Source organism: Mustela erminea, chromosome 1 (assembly GCF_009829155.1).
Source record: "Mustela erminea isolate mMusErm1 chromosome 1, mMusErm1.Pri, whole genome shotgun sequence".
Lineage (NCBI taxonomy): Eukaryota > Metazoa > Chordata > Mammalia > Carnivora > Mustelidae > Mustela > Mustela erminea.
The window spans coordinates 53,852,563-53,868,435 of record NC_045614.1 but is presented as its reverse complement, the minus strand read 5'-3'; the positions used below and the strand labels follow the sequence as shown (position 1 = coordinate 53,868,435).

At 40.9% G+C, this 15,873-nt stretch overlaps 1 protein-coding gene across 3 annotated transcripts in view; it reads right to left on the bottom strand.

Moving 5' to 3' along the window:
- Window positions 1-15,873, bottom strand: part of SYN2 (synapsin II) — a 203,441-nt gene that overhangs the window by 45,056 nt on the left and 142,512 nt on the right. For all 3 annotated transcript variants that reach the window (XM_032327577.1, XM_032327558.1, XM_032327568.1), the window contains exons 2-4: window positions 5,088-5,145; window positions 3,694-3,785; window positions 1,278-1,434 (exon numbers count right to left, since the gene is read on the bottom strand). In XM_032327577.1, the coding sequence (XP_032183468.1) occupies window positions 1,278-1,434; window positions 3,694-3,785; window positions 5,088-5,145 (307 nt within the window). The remainder of the gene's footprint in view (window positions 1-1,277; window positions 1,435-3,693; window positions 3,786-5,087; window positions 5,146-15,873) is intronic.

Sequence of the window (15,873 nt, the reverse complement as noted above, 5' to 3'; positions counted from 1 at the left end):
CAAAGGCAATGTGCTGGATTGTGAATGGGTGAGAATGTGAACCCTCACCAGATCCCAGATCCCAGGAGGGGCAAAGCCCTAGGCATAGGCTCTCTGATCCTCCCACCCTGGCTTCTGGCATAGTTTTGGAACATAAAGGAGGGGACTATTTTCTTTAAGAGATCCTAAATACTAGGGGACTATAACAACCAGGCTGGCAAACTGGTGACAGGTACTACTATTATCCATCCCTAGTTGACAAAGAAACCAGGCACAGAAAAGTTTACTTAGAAGAAATAAATTAGCAATAGCAGAATCATCCTGTGTGGCTATGAGGTAGACAAATTCTAGCAGGTATTGAAAGGGCAGGGAAGGAAAGGGAAGAAAAGGGCTAGGGCTTATGTGCAGTAGGGAAAGTTGTGAAACTAGGGGGAAAAGGGAAGTCCCTAGAAAAGAAACCTGGTAAAGGCCTCAAATAATGCCTTCACATTTAAATCATACAACTCTTTTAGCTTGTTTCTGCAAAACTCTAGGATTCTTATGTGCCTCAGGCCAGAGGTATCTGCATGAGTGGTGATCAGGAACCCAACCCTCCCTCCTCAACCCTCCCTCCTCAACCACAGCAGCTCCCCCTGACTCCTCATTCACTGGTCTTTCTCTTACACTCTCAGATCTCCCTGGTTTCCAAGGGAACGGGAAAACTGTGAGTTCAGGTGTGAGGAAGAGACCAAGAGCAAAGGTGATCGGTCCATCTGGTTAAAAAGCCTCCCCTCGAACTCCCTGGGTGGTGTAGAGGCTTGGGTTTGAGAACTTCACAGTGGCCCTTGGCAAGCCAGTGTGATAGCTGAAGTGATTTTTGAAAAACAAGAGGAAGAGGATGTGATTGGGAGCAGGTATTTCCTTCTAAGAGGGCTGCCTGGAGAGCCGTTATAGGAGCTGAGTCCCCACCTGCCTCAGGCGTTTCCAATAGACCACTGAGAGGCAAGAATCAGGTATTTTTATTCTTGCATCTATGGCTTGAGGGCACAGCTTGCAGATCTATAAGGACTTCTTTAGAGAATCTTTGTGTGACTTTGTTGTGAGGTCAAAGGTCCACTCTACATCAAAGGCAGCCCAGCCCTTGAAGATAATGTTTTATTGCGAGGGCCCACCCTACCCCAGGTCCCTTCTGAAGCTCCTCTCACATCCTCTCAGTTGTGCCTAGTGCAACTTGATTACCAGTGGTCCCTCCTGTGGGACTGGGAGATACAGGACCTGGATCCCACCTTTTTACCTGGGGGGAAGGGAGCCTCACTCACCACCCATGGCTTGTCACAGAAGTTGTAAATGGATTCCAGTGAGTTGATGCTGGGGAGGCCTGCGTACTGCATGCCAATGACAAGGTGGCGGAAGTCCTCATTCTCTGCCATGCCGAATGCATGCTGCCGGATAAGCACAAAGTCTGGCCGGAAGGACCTGGTAAAAATGTAGAGGCAAGTTTCCCATAAACCAGCCCCTCATGTCATATATCATCTTGTCTCCTATTTTCAAAGCCCTAGACAGAGAAGGGATATTAAGGGTCACCTGATGTAAGCCCCTCATTTTAATATTCTATGGAATAGGAAGTGAGGTATTATGGCAGCTCTTAAAGGAGATTTAAAGAGATGTCTGAAGTTCCCTTATTCCTCTGGATTGAGCATTGTCTTTTTCTAAGGTACAAATTCCCTCAGGAGGGGAAAAAGAAACACTTTCATACCCTTACAACTTAAATGAACAAGAATTTACCTGGTCCCTATGGGGCAATAAAAGAGAAGCTCCTTGTGGCTTCAGAGTTTATGCTCCAAGAGTGCCCCAGTAGACTTTGAAGACATATTTGCCTGACTTCACCACCCTGCCACAGAGATCCCTGAACTCAGTGTCCTATTCTGATTCCTTAAACTTGCTCCTTAAAATAGGCAATGCCCTCTTCAGGCCCCCAGAAGAGCAAGGGTCCTGGCTGGCTGAGAACACATGCCAAACTTCACAGTGTTATTCTTCCAAAGTGTACACTAGGGAGGGGTGCAAATATTTTTTGAAGAACTGAGGTTGAGCAATGGCTACAGGAAGCACTGGGAGTACAGAATGTTCCCATGCATGGGAAGGCTCCCTGTGTTTCCCCTCTAGCCAGCAAAGCTCCTCAGCTGCTCTATCTTCATGCCCTGACTCCAAGGGAACCCCACCTTCCCAAAGAGTCAGTTCTGTAGCAGCATTCTCCCTCAAGGCTCTGGAGCCTGCCAGTTTCACACCATATGCAATGACCCACCTGGTTCTCTGCCCAGGCACACATTCAACCCCCATCTACAGCTCCAGTACCACCTGGGCTCAGAGATCAGTCTTTTGAAGTGGGGGTGGAAGAAGCCCTTCTCAGTAACTCAAGGAATGTAGCATCAAGTCATTATGGCATGTGCTGGAGCTGCTCTGATCTCCCTGTGCCCCAGTTCTGGGAAACTGACTCCAGCTGTATTCTTGAGATCAAACCTTAAATGCCAGTTATAGGAACTGAACCCTAGATTTCCTACACTGGCCAGCTCTTAAGTTCCTACACGCATACCTGGAAGGACCTGCCTTAGTTTTGCCAGATCCCTCCTGGCACCCTGCTATGGACCTTTCTCTCACCACATCCTTGTGTGTACGCATCCCTATGACTCACTCTACCTGCAGTTGGAGGGGCCCATTATTCTCTCTTGAGCTCTCTCCCCACTGGACGGATTTCTATTTTTCTGTCCTCCTCATCTCTAGGATGAATGAGTTTACGTTTCCTATTGTTAGGTTCCAGACACCTGAGCTTTGCCTTCCTTGTCACTGAGCCAGTTCTTACTGGATGTTGGAGACCTCAGTGTCAGGATGCTGTAGGCTGACATAGGGAAGAGGATGAAGTAAAGATTCTTCCTGGCACAAGATTCTGTATCTGAAAACCTGACACCATGCTGAACCCATGGGAAAATTGACACTGTTGGAAGCCATTTTCCCTCATCTGGAATTCTTGTTACCTCCCTCACAGAACTGTTTTATTAAATTTGGCCACATCTGTAAGTTACCCAGCATACCACCTGGCATGTATGTGCCCTGTAACTGCAAATTTTCTTCTATCTTATGTCCCTTCCAATCTAGACTTTCCCATCAGACTTATGAATTCCCAGGACTGAGGAACATAGAAGAGTACAGGGTTGGGAGTTAAGAGAATTCACATAGAAACACAAGGCTCTGAAAAAAATTAATATTAATATTAACACTAAATAAATAAATAAATAAACACAAGGCTCTGTGACCAACTCACTGAGTGAATCTAAGCAAATGAATGTAAAGTAGGAGGTTGAACTAGATCAGAGGTTTACAAACTTTCCTTTTAAGCAACGGAATCCTCTTTTCCTGGGAAAATATACGCAGAGATAAAAGCACAAAAATAACACTGGTAGAAGTGGGGCTGGAATCCTAGAACCCCTCTGATAGTAATCCAGTTACCTCTAAATGAGTCCTGAGTCCTTTGTCTACCATTGGACTAAGAGACCCCTGAGAGCAGGAGCTGGTATTCTCTGCCTTCCTCTACCACTGCTACATAGCATACATCATTAACTTCTATACTATATACATGGCACTGCCATCCCACTCTAACACTTGACTTTGAAACCACCTATGCAAACCAGAAAATAACTCTGAAGACAGTGACAGTGACCCTGAGGACAGAAAGGACCTTACCGGACAACTTTTGTGCCATTCCGAAGGACCTGCATATCCACAGCATAGGTCCCATCTGCATGGGCCACCAGGTTAAGCTCTGAAAATTCTGCCTGGAAAATAATAGTAGGGGATTAAGAGGGTAGAGTTCATGTTATGTGTTTTTACTCAATTGTAAAAAAAAATTTAAAAAAATTAAAAATAAATAAAAATAACTTTAGGGAAATAAGCCCATAGTCCTGGCTTTGCCAAGTTCTCCACAGAATAGTAGCAGCCCTCCCACCAAACATTTATTCAGTTTCCCAAAGCATTTTCACAATCTGATTTCATCTCACTTTCATAGCAACTCTGTGGGGCAGGAAGGACAGAGATAATTCTCCCCATTTACAAAAGAAGCAGTTAAGTAACTTTCTGGACAAAAACAAATTTATTCTTGGCAGAGACAGGAGCAAAGCTCAGGTCTTCTGACAACTCTGTGCTGCCTTTCTATAGAGTGGGAATGCAAACTGGAGCAGCATGCCCTCTGTCAGTTTCAACATAAAAACACTAGATTTTAGTTTAGGCAACTGGGTGTTACTTCTGCTCTGCCCCCAGTTAGCTCCATGGACTTTAGGCAAATCACTTGTCCTCCTGGGGTTGGGGTGCGGGGTGTGGGGACAGTTTCTTTCATCTATAAAATAGGAATAATTTTTAATCAACCTTGACTATCCAACAAGCTGTTCTAAGAACTGAATACAATAATGGGTAGGAAAGTACTCTGTAAATCACAGCATGCTCTGTAAAGAATGATGATTAACTTCTATAATTACATAGAAAGCATATGTATTGTTTAAACTGGACATCCCCCTCTCCACCAAAATGGACTTAATCTCTATCATGAAGCAAAGGGTAGAGGAATATTTTAAAAAAGGGAAGGGGGACTTTCAGGACTTCATTACATTAAAAACAGGGGCATGTGTGTGTGTGTGTGTGTGTGTGTGTGTGTGTGTGTGTGTGTTTTAATTCTCTGGGAAGTGTAGCTTCACACCCCAAGTAGGCAGCATGGGAGGCTGCACAACTGAAGGGCAGACATGTGCCAACCCAGAAATATCATGCCATCAACAATATGGAGGTGTGGTCACTGTCCCTGGAAGACATTCTCCTAAGGTTTTCCTCAGCCTGAGAACACACTACCAGAGTTCACTACTTTATAGACACCAGCACCACGAAAAGAAGTCAGGGAAGTTGAAAGGCAGCCTTCATGGTCATACCTCAAAAAGAGAAAAGCCCCAGGGAACAGGTGGGGAGAGGGGAGAGAGGGCCTGGAATCCACTGACAAACACTGTACTCCACTCTGAAGATTAGATGATTCACTTTGGGATGTCAAGAGAGAATAATGATGACGCAGATGTAACTCTGGGCTTCAGGGTAATTACCTGTTCCACTTTGATGTCATAATCTCCAAGGACTTTTTTACCCCGGAAGCACTTGGCCCTGGAAAATGAAAACAAAAACAAAAACAAAACAGAAACCAAACCAAACCAAACCACACCAAACCAAAACAAAACAAGAAATGCACAAATTAGTATTGTAAATGTGTCTGAGATCAGAAATTTACTATCATAAAAAAGAGGACTACAACAGACAGAACCCCAGAATGAGAGTCAAGAGACCTGGGATAGGTTTGGACTCTTAACTCAACTAATAGATTATTTTGAGAGAGCCTCAAGCAAACCATGGTCTCTCCTTTACTCAGTTTACCCATCCATAAAATAACCCAATGCACTTTTTCACTCCTAGGTTTTGGGATTTTATAATATCCTACTTTGTCATTGGGCTACAAAAGAAGTCCAGAAGTAGGAATTTTCCCAATATGATTCCTGGTAAAGACCAAGTTAGTACCACACATCTTTATACTTTCCTTATCTTCCCCATCACTCTGATTTTCTAGGTGGGTTCTACCCTTGGAATTTTAGTTTTTAAAGAAACTGTTATCATTTTACCTCTTCATATCTATACCTCCAAAAAGTATTTGAGGCAATTAATAGTTTAAAAGGCAGGTATAACCAACAAAGTAAGGATTAAAGGACAGTGAATGACAGAGCATTAATTATACCAGAAAAGAAATTTTAAAAGGTAGGAGGCTGAGGAAAGCTACTATAATTGAACACAAAACCTATTCTGTATTTCTGAATTTCAGTCAAGAAAACTAGTCAGGCCAGGTTACAGAGTACTTATTATCTTCCTATCTTCTCATGGATCTAAAGGAGTCTCACAAAGCATCAGGGACTTCAGAGTTCCTTGTAAGTGGACTGTGCTTATACTTATATTGATATTCATTCCTACTTTCCCTTAATATCCCCCTCCCCACCCTAACCCCCCGAAAGATTTTCTTACCTATCCACTTAGGCTAGTTCTCCATGTGAATAAAGGGCCTTTCTACGCTATACCTGTTAGCGAGGTTGTTCTTTCCCAGAGCTTGAAATTTCAAATTAGTATGCTACACTGGAGGTTTCAAATTAGTATGCTACACTGGATTTATCTGCCACTACCCTCTCAAAATAAAGAGATAAACTAACATTTATTGGGCATAATACTCTAGGAATTGTGTGCAAGTTGCTTTCAAGAACATCTTATTTAATCCCAATAACAATTTATGATATAGGGAGAAAGGTCTTCATTTTTGAGATGAGGAAACCAAGACTCAGAGGAGAAAAATAGTGTATTCACAGTCAAATGATAACTTAGTGACAGAGACAGTATTCACACCCAAGTCTGAATCCAGTGATCCTGGGGCTGTACAGTCATCCCTCTCTGCTGATTCATTCTCTCCATCTTCACTCCCACCATTACGAAAACTGACTTGTCATGTGTGCTGCATTGCATGTTTTTTCCCCCATTTTCCTTCTTCCGCTCAAAAGGGACTTGATGTTGTGAGCACTAGTTCTACTACAAATACTTCCTATCCTGGTTCCTGTGAATTACCCAGGACGAGGCCAGGCTATTTCCTTTCCTCTCTGCTGGAACAGTCCGTTCTAGGAAGTTGTCATTTGTCCTATCCAAGTCCCTGGCCACCCTCAAATTGTTCCTCAGAGGCATTCAGCCATCCTGGAGCTGGATCACTGAAGCCTAGTCCCCAACCTTTGCCCCAATAACTCGCTAAGCTTCATCAGCTTGCTTCCAGAACTGTGTTCAACATTTATAGCTCAGCAAACCCCTCCACCTGTACCATATCCCATCCCTTTGGCTACTGTTCTAACTGACTTATGGACTTAAATGATAATCTACACATGCCACTATCACTGCTCTGCAGATCTTAAACTCTGAAGACCTTTATCCAGGACAATAAAAAGGAGAAATGGAGTAAATGACCCTGGAGGTTCTTTTCTTGAATTGATGAGGTGTGTCTACCTTACCACCAGCAATGCTATTCTGATGCCTCCTCCTATCTTCCTGTCAAAATAGCTTTTGTTCTATGAGGTAAGTCTCAGAGACATTAACAATAACATCTCATTCTATATGATACCTTGCACTTTCAAAGCACATTCCTTGCCTTACTGAAGCAGCCAGGGCAGACAGCAATGTTCGTTTGACCAATGGGGGAACTGAAAGCCAGAGCAGGGAAATAATATGCCCAAGCCACAGAAAAGTTCATAGGAGCTAAGCTTAGAACTAAAAGTTTACAACTAGATGCTTATGTGTTGCCAAGTATTTTAATTCACTCACTTATTTTGTGAGTTTACAACACTGATATTAAAGTATATTTATAGATTCTGGCTGGATTTATCTGCCACTTCCTGCACCTGCCCATTGACCAAGTTGGCTAATGATACTGTTTGCATGCCTTCTCCCTGCCCCCACCTCTCCAATGATCTTAATGCCTTTTCCTTAAGGTAATTTGTCCTGTTGAAAATCTTAGTCTGTGTTTCCTGACTCCAGGTCACTGACCTCTGTTGGCTGAGCACAGTCTTATGGAAAACGAGCTGAAGATGGCAGGCAGATGGGGCACAGAGCCTTCTTCTGGAGAATGAGCACACTTTCCTAGCTCTAGCCCTTAGAAATTTAGGTTCCAGGTATTTTCATTAAAAATTGTGTGATTCATAAGCAAGTGACCAAAGTACCTCCTGATACTAAGAGAGCACTATTTGGAGGCATCGTGTTAGAATCCAGGAGAGCTGTGAATCACAGGGCTCTGAAATCATAGTCTGGGTAGGGATCCTAGAAGTACCCGTCCCTGGCTCTGTGATCTTAGGCAAGTGGCTTAAATTAAAAAAAAAAAAAAGTATGTCATATGGTGAAATCAATCAATCTACCTTCAAAAGTATACAAAAGAATAAGATAAAAAATAAGTTTCTCTTTTCCCATTTCTTTTTCATCACATATAATCCCCATTATCAGTTGCAGGCCTATCCTTCCAGTGTGGGGAAAATGTCTGCACACATATATGCTTCAAACATACATGTAGCATCATGCTACATAAACTCTTCTTTTTGAATCTTGATTTTTATTGCACTCAAAAATACATCTTAGTAATATGCTTTCAGCATATACCGATGGACTTCTTTCTTTTGAATAGTTGCATGAAATTCCATTTGAACGTCATACAGTAATTCCATCATATATATTGGTAAGTACTTAGATTTCCAGTTTTTGGGTTGTTTTTACCATTATAAACAGCGCAATAATGGCTAACATTTAAGAACATATCCATAGGAGTGAACCCTGAGTGGTACAGTCAGTTAAGTATTTGATTCTTGGTTTCGGCTCAGGTCACGATCTTGGGGTCCTGAGATCGAGACCCACACTGGGCTCCATGGTGAGTATGGAGTCCACTTTCTCTCTCCCTCTGCCCCTTCCTCTCTTCTCTAAAACAAACAAATAAATCTTAAAAAATATATATATCCGGGGTGCCTAGGTGGCTCAGCTGGTTAAGCATCTGCCTTTGGGTTAGATAATGAGGTCCTGGGATGGAGTCCCATATCGGGCTCCCTGCTCAGCAGGGATCTTGTTTCTCCCTCTCCCTCTGCTGCTCCCCCTGCTTGTGCTCTCTCTCTCTCTCAAATAAAGAAATAAAATCTTTAAAAATAAATAAAGAAATAAATAAATGTATATATATCTCCATAGGAAAAAAAGAATACATCCATGGGATAAATAACTTACCTTTTCCAAATATACTGAGATATAATTGACAAAACTGTATATATTTAAAGTGTGCATCATGATTACTTAATATACCTGTATTTTGTGAAATGGGATTACCACACTCAGGTTAGTTAACACATCTATCAACTTGCATAGTTATATTTTATGTGTGTGTGGTGAGAACACAGAAGATCTATTTTCTTAGAAAATTTCAAGTATACAATATAGTATTATTAACTATAGTCACCATGTTGTATATTAGAAAGATAAACAATTTATTGGAGAATTGCTGGTTCAAGGAACAGACACAGTTACAGTTCTTACTTATATTGCCACACTGCCCACCCCCACTACCCCCCAGTAAGGAAAATACAGCACTCTTTCTCAGTGTTTGAAAGTTTGGGAAAATGACTTCCTCTCCCTTAGTTCCCTTCTCCCTTGCCCCAATCCCCACAGTTTCTTGAATAAACTGGACACAGAGAAGGACATTCTGACTGGCGGTCTTGTCAAATCAGCCCCAATTCACCTTCTTTGCTCAATCCTAAACAGAACCCAAGATGTACATCCTTAAAGCACAGACTAAAAATATCTATGGTGCCTGTGTTGTCAATTTCCCCCTATTGTAACATTTTCTTAACAAGCCTAGCAGCTGAGGATCTATGTGAGTTTAATGGCTTACAGCTTCCTTGATGGGCCAGGCAATGAACCATCTCACCTTATTGCTAAAATGAGTAGAGGCTTCTAGATTTAACTCTTCTTACTCAAGGCAACGAATATACTCACCAATTCCTATCCAACTAGGGCTTGTGAGGCTGAGGACCACAATTTCAGACACTTCTCTTCTAAGGCTCCCACAAAACTTGGGCAAGCCCAACTTGAAATCTTCCTGTTTTATGCATGGGATAATGGAGAAAGGTCTAGAAATAGGAGCCAGTGGAGTTGGGTTCAGGCATAGTTCTGTCACTTTTCAACTGTGTGACTTTGGGCAAGTAATTACCTCTCTCAGCCTTCGTTTCCTCTGTATAAAATAAGGTTAATAATAATTGTAATACTAATAGCAAGCATTCACTATGCACTAGCCACTATTCTAAGTGTTTTATGTATTTTAACTCATTTATAAATACCTTAATCACAGGTTGTTGCAAATACTTAATAAAGCCAGATGAAAATAACTGACATGAAAGTGTTCTGGAAACTCTGAGATGCTATGCAAATATGAAGTACTATTAGGAAAATACAACAAACATTTATATACCAGGTATTATTACTGTTTTATGATTATCACAGCCAACATAGCCTCTCCCCTTCTGAACTTTAATCCCATTTATTGTCCACTCATGATATTGTCCACTCATGATGCTCATAGCATCATCATCTGATACCAACTTTCAAACTCAGTTGTCCAATAATCTGGGACACCCCTCTCCCACTCTCAGCCTCACACAACTGAAATATGTAATAATGCTTGGAGTAAAGACCACCCATATGTGAGCCCTGGATTTTCCAGAACATTTTAGATTTTAAATAACAATTTTGTCCTGTTGTCAGGTTAGGTGATCTGAGCTAATGCCTATACAAAATTGTATCTATAAATTTCCAACTCCGTCACTGAGCTATTTACTTTCCTAGATTCACAATCAGGGCTTGCTTATTGACTGGAGATGTTAGGAGTGATGGTTTTGGCTGAACAAATGTAGAAAATCAGAAGAGCCACCTTCAGGACTGAGCAGACTGAGCCTGTCTCTGCAGGCCTAACCTCCTCTCTTCTCACATGTGGACATCCGAGGATGTCATGTGATAACTGGTTCTCAGTCTCCATCCACACTGGAACTAAAGAACCTAAAAACAGCTTACACTGTAAATCCTCTCTAGGTGCCTGAGGTTTGTATAAAAATCAAAACTCAAGGTAGAATATGAAAGCACTAACAAGCATTCTTAGAGCTCTGGAACCAGTCTAGCACCTAGTAAATGCCTGGCACTGGTCTGGATACTTATCTTTAAGACGGTGCTGTTTCTGGCACTCACTGTCTTACTGGCCTCGTTCCTTCAATCAAGCATCTTTAGGCATCAAGAAGTTAGAAAGTAAGCTAGGAATACTAGAGGATTCCTATTTCCCACCCAATGGTAAAATTAGGCCTGCTGGTCTTGGGGCGAGTTTGTGAGGGCCTGCCGCCACCCACTGGCAAGATGTATACTACGTACATGCTGTGGTCCCAGCTCACCGCCTAGCCCTCTGAAGAGGCACCAACCCCACAGGCCCAGGAATATCCCTCCAGGGGATTATTTGCCACTTTGACAAACGATGCCTGAAAATCCATTGTTTCTCCTAGAAAGTGTGTGCTCATACACCCCAAGCTAGATACTTAGCTGTTTGCAATATCTAGAAAGAAACGTTGTGACTTGTCAGTAAATTCAGCAACAATTTACTGAGTATCCAATGGTAAGTGCTAGAACTGTAGAAACTCATTAGCAGTTGCCAAGTAGAGAAAGCACATTCTAGAAAAGGAGAATGCTATTCACTACCAATACGGGTTATTACTAAGGTCCCTTGCAACTCTTAAGATTTATAACTAATATTCACAGTCCCACCTTTCAATTTTTCTTTAAAAAATATTTAAAGCACACAACTAAAACAACACAAGTTTCATGTAGATCAGAAACATGTACAGTGAAAAGTAAGTTCCCTGTACCTTCAAGAAGCTCATAAGGTTAGTGGAGAACAGAAGCATGAATAAAAGGTGTATGTGTAAATACAGGGAATAAGCTGTAGCAGGATTATAAATCAGGAACTTTAGGAGCTCAAAGGAGGAAGTTCTCTTGCTTAAGGAGCTGGGTCTTAAAGAATGAATAGGAATTTGCCACATGAGAAGAAGAAGCAGAATTGAATGGCTGAGTGTAAAGCAACAGAGGCTACTTGAGCACAGAACACTGCAGGGAAGGACACAACAGGCTGGGCAGTGGGAGCTGCAGGTCCCAAGAAAGGGAAGCATTGAACTGGCAAAGGGTTCAGATGTCAGGGTGAATAGTTGGGACTTAATATCTAGCTTCCAAAAGATTTTTTAAAACACTTTTTATTGTGAAAAAACTACCTGCGATAGTTATCAACATTTTGCCAATCTTTTTCATCTATCGCCATCACTGTTGTTGAGACTATTGTCTGAGCATTTTAAAACAAACCCCAAATATTATGTTATTCTTCTATAAAATTTTAAGTACTATCTCTAACTGCTGTTGGTTTTTTTTTTTTTTTTAAAGATTTTATTTATTTATTTGACAGAGAGAGATCACAAGTAGGCAGAGAGGCAGGCAGAGAGAGAGAGAGGAGGAAGCAGGCTCCCCGCTGAGCAAAGAGCCTGATGTGGGACTCGATCCCAGGACCCTGAGATCATGACCTGGGCCAAAGGCAGCGGTTTAACCCACTGAGCCACCCAGGCGCCCAGTTTATTTTTTTAATGTAACATAATATATATAACAAAATTTACCATTTTAAGTCTAAAATTCGATGGCATTAGATACATTCACATTGTTGTGCAATCATCACCACTACTTCCAAAACTTTTTCATCCTCCAAAACAGAAACTCTGTAGCCATTATGCAATAAGCGCCCATCTTACCCACGGTCCAGTCCCTGGTAACCTCTAATCTACTTTCCATCTATGAATCTGCCTATCTTAGAGTAATGACTTTATAATACTTATTATTTAATAATTAATAGTAATTTTAAACATCTTTACTGAGTCTATATTAAAATTTCCCCAACTGTCTCCAGAATACCATAAAAAATATTAAGTAGAGGGTGACATGATCAGTTGTGCCTAAAATCTGAGAGACCATCTTACCTGGAATGTGGGAAAGATTGGAAGGATTAAACTAGAGATCATTTGAGATCATTTGGGAAGCTGGTGCAGTAACCAGATTTCAGGATTTGGTTTTACTGGTACATAACAAACTGATAGCTACTACACAGCAATCATCTGACAACTCAATTGATCCTTTGATTGATTAGGCCTCAGAACTTTGTAGCTGGCTGCAAAATGACAGTTATTTTAAAAGATATTAGCAAAAAGGATTTAATGAAGTCATAGAAAGTGGTATAAGACTTTTACTAAAGATGTTCTGGAACAGAGACATAAATGAGACCTATATTAGTCAGGTAGGGCCTCGACATTGGTAAAGGGGTTCTTAACTTTAATCTAGACTTGCTTTCTAATTCATGAACCATAAAACTTTCTTTCAATGTGTGGAGAAATGTCTGTTATGAATAGCTGGTTTAGGAATAAGAAGCAACCAACAGGAATAAGTGAACACTTTTCTGGATAAAGAGTTCTGTGGCTACTCCTTAATATCATTAATTCAGTGATTAAGCTGTTCAATCAAATGCCCTACAAGTGAGGCACTTCTTAGGTAGAAAGCAAGCTGCATGGTGTCTTAGTTAACATTCATACAAATGATATGGAAGAGAGTACAGGGGAAACTGCCAAGTTTGCAGATGGCATTCAGCTCTTTCAGGGATTAAAATGCCAAGCTGATTAGGGATAAACTGAAAGAAGATGTGGACGTGGGCAGAAAAGTGGCAGAGGAGTTTTAATGTGACTAAGTGTAAGAAAACACATTCAAGGGAAATGATTTTATCACAGGATCACCCAGTAAAGAAAAATGAAAGGAAAAAAAGACACCAGTTCTGTATGTCGTCACAGACAAAACCGAAAAAGATTGTGAAAGGTTAAAAAATGTTGGGTATCATCAGAAAGTTTATTAGAAACCCAACATAAAGGCTTTCTTACACTCTGACCTAGTCTTGTACAAGCTGTAGGACTTTCATATTTCTGACCGAGCGTGTTATGTCCACTTACCTAAAAACAAATGATACAGTGAAAGTAAAAATGGCCCAGGGAAAAATGGAACAAAATGTGCATGCTCGGATTTTGGGAAAGGCTGAAGAAGACACTATTTCAACTAAGAAATAGTGTCTTCTTCAGTCTTTAAAGGTAAAGATCCAAAGGGGACAGACATGAATAAGGGAGGGAAAGAGAACACTGAATGACCACATATGTCATTCATCCCAAATAACCTATTAATCTTACGAAATTTCATGCCTTATAGGGAAGTCATCTTAATGTTACTGGTTTATAGTAAAATAAGGCTTAGCTAAACTAAGTGACTTGCTTGAAGGTAGCAGTTAATAGGTGGCAGAGCTAGTAAAATTAAATTTCAGGGCTTCTGATGATCAAATTTAGAGACTGTTTACTTTCTCAGATGGGGACTGTGCACTATTCATTTTTGTATTCCCAATACTTGTCATATTATTTGACACATGGTGGATGCCCAGGCAATGTTTATGGAGTTAATGAATTGAATATAGCTAGACATTTGGAAGTTAATATCGGAGAGTTCAGCCATGCTCATTGTGAAAGAGTCCTGGGCTTGTAGGTTTCTGAGGATACCTACATAGTCCATTTCTCCGGAGTTTATGTTACTCCCTCAGGTTATTTGTGGGAAGACTTTAATAGCCTTAGGAGGCAGATGAGACCCCTTAAGAAAAACAGCAATCTCAAAGCTCTGAAAATGACTAATTTCTGAGTAAACACCCCAGTTGTGACTTGATTTGGAAACACCAAATCACTTTTTCTGAGATTTTTCTGAAGATCTCTATTTTGGGGAATAATTAAATGATCCAGTATAGCCAGATAACAAGATTATCAAGTGCAGAAGAAAGAAAAAAAAAAAAAGGAATCCTGTAACTCAGAACACATGATGGGAAGATTAGATGCATTTGTCTGTAATTATAGCAGAGCTACAGAACAGAATGCTTTGGAGTCATGGGACAGATTCTCTTTCCATGACTGGCTTATAAAATTAAATCAGGCTGATTTGATTTTGGAGCAAAATGGGTCAGTTATGAAGTTTGCTTTAGAGAAACATTAAGCAAATATAATTTTTAAAATATACAGATTTATTTTATGCTAGATAAACACGATTTCTAGCATTGACAGATCTCTAAATTTAACTCCAGTGTAGGGTCAAAAATCATACCCACAATCATGACTACCATCAAAGACGCACATTCCCATCCATTTTTAGCAGACGAGATACATAAGAATGTTCTTTATAATCTGGTCCCACCCTTCTATTTCTAATTTATCTCCTATTATTTCCCTCACCCAAGATAGCTGCAAAGTTTTTGTATGACTTAGAAAAAGTCATACAAAGTCATACAAAGTCTCCTTCCTCCAGATGGATACACTCCTGTACTGCGGTACTTAACTTGACAAAAAGAACATGGGGCTGAGTTTCATTCCCCACTAGTTTCCTCATTCAAATGCCCTTGTCTGGTGAAAAACCTGCACAAGCATATGTAGGAGCACTGTCCAACCACCATTCAGACACTGAATGGTACTACAACATCAATCTGCCATTAAGACATTGTTTCCCAACTACCTCTAATCAAACTGCTGCCTCTGTGCTTTGGTCCGCTTAGAAATCACCCCTTTCGGGGTGCCTGGGTGGCTCAGTTGGCTGAATGTCCAACTCTTGGTTTCTGCTCAGGGCTGTGGTCTCAGGGTTGTGAGATCAAGCTGTGTTGGGCTCTGCAGGCAGCTTGGATTCTGCTTGGGATTCTCTTCCTCCCCCACTTCTCCCCCCCTCACTTCTGTGCTCTCTCTCTGAAATAAAGAAATAGAATCTTCAAAAAAAAAAAAAAAAAAAGAAATCACCCCTTTCTCACAATAGCCAAGATATGGAAACAACCTAAATGTCCACTGATGGGCAAATGGATAAAGGAAATGTAATGTATACATAAAATGGAATATTTATTCGGCCTTTAAAAAGGTAATCCTGCCATTTGCAACACGGATGAACCTAGAGGACATTATGCTAAGTAAAATAAGCCATACACAGGTAAAAACTGCATGATCTCACTTACATGTGGAATATAAAATTGTCAAACTCAGAAGCCAAGAGTAGAATGGTGGCTGCCAGGGGCTTGAGAGGGAAAAATGAGATGTTGGTCAAAAACTCCAAAGTTTCAGTAGGTAAGATAAATTAGTTTTGGAGATCTAAAACTCATTATGGTAACAACGC